Source organism: Trachypithecus francoisi, unplaced genomic scaffold (genome assembly GCF_009764315.1).
Source record: "Trachypithecus francoisi isolate TF-2019V2 unplaced genomic scaffold, Tfra_2.0 Lachesis_group3, whole genome shotgun sequence".
Classification (NCBI taxonomy): Eukaryota; Metazoa; Chordata; class Mammalia; order Primates; family Cercopithecidae; genus Trachypithecus; species Trachypithecus francoisi.
In genome coordinates, this window is record NW_022681468.1 from 155,858,192 (window position 1) to 155,864,955 (window position 6,764).

Genomic DNA, 6,764 nt, shown 5'->3' on the forward strand with positions numbered 1-6,764 from the left:
ATTGATATTTGTGTTATAAGAAATAGGCAAGCAGGGGAAGTTCTGAGCTGAAATGGAAAGGAGTTATTAATAATACTATTTGAATATCTCACCACTCCCTTACGAACATTCATAAAACATTGATTTGGAAGAAACTATTCATGAAAAGTCTCTCTTCATCTGTTAGTGGCTGATTGAATTTTATTGGTCATTCCTCAAATATTCAACCATCACTTACTTCCTACCCCCAGTGTTTTGCTGTTATAACATTTTTGATCATGCATTTAAATAAACTCTCAACCAAAAAGTGCAGACTCTTCCTATTTTACAAAAAAGGCAAGAATTTTATTTTAAACAAATCCTTAGTTGTGTGTTACACCATGTCCATATCTAAATCAAAATTGATAATGATAATTCAAAGGGAGCAAAGGGCTTCATAAAAGCACATTACCCAGATACTTCTCTTGGCCAATATTTTAACTAAATATACAGTGGATATGAAAGGTACAGTATGGCACTTAAATAAGAGCAAAAAGAAGGAAACATATTCACAGTCCAAAGCAATAGGTTTTTGAACCTTTGGTATATGTCTCAAATAAGTCACCGTAAACACATGTTAGCCAATAGTGTTTAGTTCCAGGTCTTTTAAGCCAGTAATTTTGTGTGTGTGTGTGTGTGTGTTTCAAAAAATAACTGAAAAAATAATAAATCAGGATTGACTTGGGATGATTAAGGTCTCTGGTGTAAGCACACAGGTAAATTTAAATCATGGCAAAATGACCGTGCAGCTGTCTTGCACAACAAAACTATGTAAGAAAATGAGTGAGATACACCAGTTACAAATGCTGTGGCTCAGGTAGACACTCTTGTATTAGCCAAAAAAAATCTTCTTAATCTTAACCAAAGCCCACAAGCTGAAAGGCAGAAATAACCTGAAGCTCGTAACCGTGTGCCTAACAGTGCAACAACAATCTCACAAAAGTGTTGTAGTTGCATATTGCAGTTCCCTCCCTCCCACCCATCCCCCATCCCTAATAAACAGCACCAGTGCAGTGTGAGTTAGAAAATTGGAAAGATTGAGACATTCCTAAGGTTTTCATCATGACTAAGGGTCAGTGAGATGGGGCTCTAATGAAAACCTCTGCCATGGCCATTCTCCAGTAAGCACCCCATGTAATTCCCTCTAAGTTTGCAAATAAACAATATTAGGTCTAATGTAAGGCCAGATTCTGAAAAAAATAGTTGGCATGCTATTCTGGATTGAGGGAAAGGGGCATGCTAGTGGGGGAGATACATGAAGGGTGCCTCAAGGATGTTTGTCCCATGGCTCAGGATAAAGGGACGTGTTGAGATAGGTCACAAATTTTATATCAATGAAGTACTCAACTCACATCATTCACCAGAATAAAGAGCTCAGCAGGGCTAAGTCCTACTTGGTAGCTGTGCAAGTTCAGTGTTATCAGGATTAGGCTGGGCCATAAACAGAAAGGGCCCAAAGAAGTCTAATTCATCCATTTCATCACTCGACCCAGTTGTCTCTGTGGAACCAATTAGGTGATACGTGAAAATGGTTCCACTTTTCTTCCTCTCCCATTGATGCAAAATCTTCTTTTATCCAGTCTTATCCTACATCTTAATGGTGAGAGTCACATAAATGAGGGTGGATACAGCCACCTCTGAGCAGTCATCTGCCTTGGGGCTCCTTGCCATCCCCCAGACCTTCGTGAAACCTTCCCTCTCACACATAGGCAGAGTCACTGGACTGAGTCCTGCCAAAATTGGGAACACTGACCCTGGGCAGGTCCTTGTTACGAATCTCATAGATTGACTTTCTCTTGGCCTGAGCCCCTCGCACAGCCAGCTTGATCTTGCGCCATCCCAGGTGGTTGAGTTCAGCCAGGTTGAGCACAACACAGATGCCACTTACAGCAAACATGAACACTAGAAAGACAGTCTTCTCAGTTGGCCGGGACACATAACATTCCACCTCCTTGATGCAGGGGTAGCGGTTACACTCATACAGCCCTGGGACACTAAATCCATAGAGAAAATATTGGCCTACCAGGAACCCAATTTCCAGGGCATTTCGGAACACCACTTGGATAATGTAGAAGCGGGAGATGCCTTCCTGCCTTCTGAGCTTGGATTTTGATGCAGTGCGTAGCCCTGATGGGTGTGGAGTCAGCTCCTTAACCTCTAAACAATCTGGCTCTGTCTCCTTACTGGTGTTCTCTGTGTTCTGCAGCACCCCATTGACAATAGCATTTTGCAACTTCTTATCTTCTCGTTTGCTCCCACCACTGCCCGCACCCCCAGTTCCTCCAGGACCTCCTATGGACTCAGGGGGGTCTCTGTCCAGGGCTAGGAAGACAGTAGAGTAGCGGCGTTCTCGCTGCTTGGCGGACTGATGCACGGAGTAGGTGATGAAGCAAAGACTGGGGGTACACACCATTATGATCTGGAAGACCCAGTAACGTATGTGGGAGATGGGGAAGGCGCGGTCGTAGCAGGCCTGGTTACAGCCGGGCTGCAGGGTGTTGCACACAAACATGGTCTGCTCATCATCGTACACCGTCTCCCCCACAATGGCCACAATGAGGATCCGGAAGATCACCACCACAGTCAACAGGATCCTGAGCAGAGGAAGAGGGAGGGAGAGAGGTTCTCACGGGCTGCGTCACTGACAGGAAACCCCTGCTCCTCCCTTCCCTTTGCTGATGTTTACCAGTCGTTTGACTGGGGAGCTGTCCATTCCGGGTTGGTACTGAACTGGGGATCTGGGAAAGCTTTTTGTCTCCTCCTTTTCTGCTGAGTGCTAGTAAGCTGGGACCATTTCATATTATAGAGATCCCAGGTACACACAACATCTCCAGACACTGGACATAGTCTACTTGCAACGGATAGATTTCATCTCTCTATATAGAATGTATAGAAACACAAAACACACCTTCACTCTGGATATGGCAAATGCACACAGAATACCTTTACAGACGGTGCATGCTTCAAGGTCTACGCACAGAGTGTGTGTATATAACTACTCCATGGGTATATTTAGTTTATTCTCAACATGAATATTAAATTTAATGCTTTATAGAAGCAGATGGCTATGAATACATATTTATATATATTGAACTCATATATATATATATATATGTGTAGAGAGACATAGATATACAGACACAAAAATGGCAATTGGGTGTGTAGGCTCGGTAAGTTTACACGGCCAAATAAGTTTAGTTTAGTAATTATTGGTTGAGAAAAGAGGCATCTGCTCTGAAGAGCAAATCCATCTCCCCATTTGCCCTTCTCTGTCCAAATGCAATCCTGCCTTCTTTGTAGATTCTATTTAGGGAACCGGATGGAGATTGGCTCTGACTCTGGAGAGTGGAGGGACCAAGACTGAGCCAGTGGCTTCTTTTCTGATGTGGGAAGAGTGAAGCCCCAGTGGTGCTTGATGGGGAAGGGATGGGCAGTTGGTCAGGAGTAGCTAGAGGAGGGGGGCATCGCGGGGCGTCGGGTAATCCCAGGAACACCAGAGCCTTGACTTAGGACGATGGGGAGGAGGCAGAGGACGGGCTGGGGGTTGGAGCGGGGGATTCAGTCCGGGTGTGAGAAGGGACTCCCAGGGCCACCCGACGGGGCCCGCTGACTGCCGGCTCGTCGCCCTTACCTCCCGATCATAGTGGAGTGCTGCTGCACCGCGGCTTCCAGCAGCCTCTCCAAGATGGTCCATTCCCCCATCGCTGTGCATCCGGAGGCAGCAGACAAAGACTGGGCAGCACCGGGCACGTTCCCGCTCCTGGCCCCTCTCCGGGCCGCACCTCCAGAATGGGAGTGAATTGCCTCCCAATTAAAGAAGCAATTTTTTAAAAAAAATCCTCGAATCCCCCTTTCCTTTTATTGTACTTAAAAGAGAAGAAATGGGGAAAGAAATCCAAGCGCGTCCGGGCCGATGGGGCAGTTGGCGCGGTCCAGAGAGAGGGCAGGAACCTCGGGCGCCGTCCGGGGTTCGGGTCTGGATCCCGCGGACGCCGGGACGAGGGGCGGGGTGGCAGCCTGCAGGTCTTCGAGCGCTCGCCAGCCCAGGAGAGGTCTCGGCGCCGCTCTCCGCTGCAGGTTGAGGGCCGGGGGAGGGTCCGGGCACCGGCTCTGTTCCTGCTACTTCGGCGGGCACCTGGCGCTCCTGCGCGGCAGCCTGCGAGGCCGGGGCGGAGCGCGCGGAGCCGAATGCTGGGCTCGGGGATCCGCGGCCGCCGCCTCTAATCCGCCCTTAAGTAGTCTCCGCCTGCGTCACGCCAGGTCGGCGGAGGGGAGCAGAGCGCGCCGTGCGGCTGTCGCTGCGCGTCGGAGCCCGAGGGGCCGGGGACGCGCGCGGGGGGGAGAGGGGCAGGAGTCCTGGGGGCCCGGCGGGGAGCGGGGCGATTTCGAAAAAGAAGGACTGCAGCGCCCCTCGGGGCTTCTCGGGGAGCCCAGGTAACCTCACCTGACCGCCAGACCCAAGCAGGTGGAGGAGGAGCCGGGAGCGGACGCGTGGGTGAGTGGGGAGGGGAGTGAGTGGGTATCTTCTCTTCTCTCGGTGCATCCCTCACCTTTTCGCTTTTGGCCTTCGGGAGACAACTGAAATTCCTTCCCTAGATGGAGATGCTGGCTGAGGGAGGGGGAGGGGGAGTGGGGGCGACCACTTTTAAATCTCCCTTACGGGACGGAGGGGCTGAGAGTGCTTCTGGAGAGTGGCTGCGGTTCGGTGCCTCTGTGGATCCGACACTGAAGTGGGAAAGGCTTGATGGGAATCCATTTAGGCTGAAGGGTAAATGCAGGTGTGGAGCTGTCTCTCGGTATGGGGATCAGGGTACAAGAGCGCATCTAACAGGTGCCTCGCAATGAGCGAGTGGGGTGGCTATGGTTAAGTCTCGCTTCCCCTTGCGCTAACCCAGATGATCTGCTCTTTTTAAATTATTGTTATTATTTTACTAGTGGGAAGGGCGGGGGGATACTCGTCAGGTGAACTGTGATTTAATCTGAATTTAAGACCCAATATTCTGCTAGCAGAAACAGAGCCACACACAGCCTCGCCCTGCCCCCACTTTCCTTACTGGGTTTGGCTTTCTCCCCTCAACCAGCAGATCCCGGTTTTTAAAATTCACCTTGTGTTGTCAGTTCCGTCTAGAGCAACTACTTAATTGGTCGCTGAAAAATGGAAACAATCACACTAAGCTGCTAATTAGCCCAGGGGTCGGTATTAGGAGACACTGTAGTTGGGAGTGTTTGATGTAAATGTACAAAAGTACGATGGGAAAGTCGTTGTCATCCTTTTGAAAACACAACCGTGAAAGGGTTGCTAACTTGTCCTAGACATATAAAGGGACTTGTCCTAGGCATATAAAGGGACCTAGCCTTAATTATCCACAGGGATCATAGCACATATGTGTATTATATAAGCCACACCATGGTGAGCCTTCACGTCTGGAACAATCGAGGTGGTTGGGTAGCTGGTGGCCCAGGGACTGGGAAGAAAGGTGCAGGGCATGTCCCTGAGTCCACTCACAGTGTACTTCTTCATAAAATGATGTTTAAACACATGGCGTAAGCTTCGCCATCAGAAAGATCACTGAAATCCTCTGCTGGGGTTGACACCTTTACCCCAAGAAAGCAGCCTTTCACTACAAAGGAGTAAACGTGTCCACTAACAATGGAGAGAGGGATGAAGCATAAATGAAACATTAGGACTAGGGCAGGCATTTCTTAGTTTCCTTCTGAACACGGAGGAGGTTCAAGGGTGAGGACGAATGGATATCCTATTGTCCACTTAGCTTCCAGATGGAATGTGATCCCCTAGCCCAAACTTGGTGTGTTTTCCCAGGTTTCCCTTCTACTCCCCTTGGCCCTAGGTTCCTGTATTCCCTCCTTGTCTGGCAGACTCTTTTATAGTAAATGATCTTAGACAAGGAGTAAATGAGTAAGTCCAAAGGGAAATCTGTTTAACATCTTTAAATGTCCTAAAATAGGCTGCACAACCGAAAATTGTCATTTTACGTGTTGGCTTTCCCAAACCGTTAAAGATTATGATCCTAAAAACATAGACTGCAGAAAATGCAATTTTCAAGCACCACGCTATGACTGAATTGTTGATCATTTGTGTATTATTTTGAAATATACTTTAATATGCCATATGGATTCCACATATAAACATGTGTAAACAACATAGGTGTATAAATGCACAAAGACGCATATATATAGAACCTGTATTTTAAAACTCATCTATTGGACTGTGTAGGCTACTTTTAAATAAAAATCTTAGGATCACCACCACACTTAGGAAATAACCATTTTTATTTTCAATAACCACTCATAAATTTCACACTTGCTACGTTGTACTTCCTCCTTCAAGTCCAGTCAACTCCATTTTCAATTAATAGTTTGTTCTGATAAAACAAATGTGCATTAAATGTGCATTAAATGTGAAATGGTTCTCTGTGGATCCGGGCATCTCTGTTTCCTCAGGGCATTATCTCATCTTGATAGATTCTGATTATCTCAATTTCCCTCTGATTGAAGATGCCCATTTAAGGGAACTGGAAAGTTCTTTCCATTACCTCTTATTTAAAAGCCATTCTGTTTATTAAAGTAATAGTTTTGGATGAAAAACACTGAAATTCGTAGAATGCTCATAGAATAAACTTTGCTGCAAAACAGACTGTCTGGGGATCTTCACTAAAAATACAGATGCTGCAATCCCATACCAACTCTGCTAAATTGAAATCTGTGGAAACAAGATTGAGGTAGCT

At 47.1% G+C, this 6,764-nt stretch overlaps 1 protein-coding gene across 1 annotated transcript; it reads right to left on the minus strand.

Moving 5' to 3' along the window:
* Positions 1 to 295: 295 nt before the first annotated feature.
* GJD2 (gap junction protein delta 2) lies at positions 296 to 4,227 on the minus strand. Its single transcript, XM_033187436.1, has 2 exons — positions 3,650 to 4,227; positions 296 to 2,612 (listed from the first exon to the last, which is right to left on the minus strand). Exons 1-2 carry the CDS (start codon positions 3,718 to 3,720, stop codon positions 1,718 to 1,720), a joined length of 966 nt encoding a protein of 321 aa, XP_033043327.1. The 5' UTR covers positions 3,721 to 4,227; the 3' UTR covers positions 296 to 1,717.
* Between the last annotated feature and the right edge of the window lie 2,537 nt (positions 4,228 to 6,764).

Bases quoted from the DNA above. Each gene is read 5' to 3' on its own strand.
- GJD2 (XM_033187436.1), bottom strand. From the start codon at position 3,720: ATGGGGGAATGGACCATCTTGGAGAGGCTGCTGGAAGCCGCGGTGCAG. The intron at 2,613-3,649 runs GTAAGGGCGACG...TCCTCTGCTCAG, and splicing joins CACTCCACTATGATCGGGAG to GATCCTGTTGACTGTGGTGG.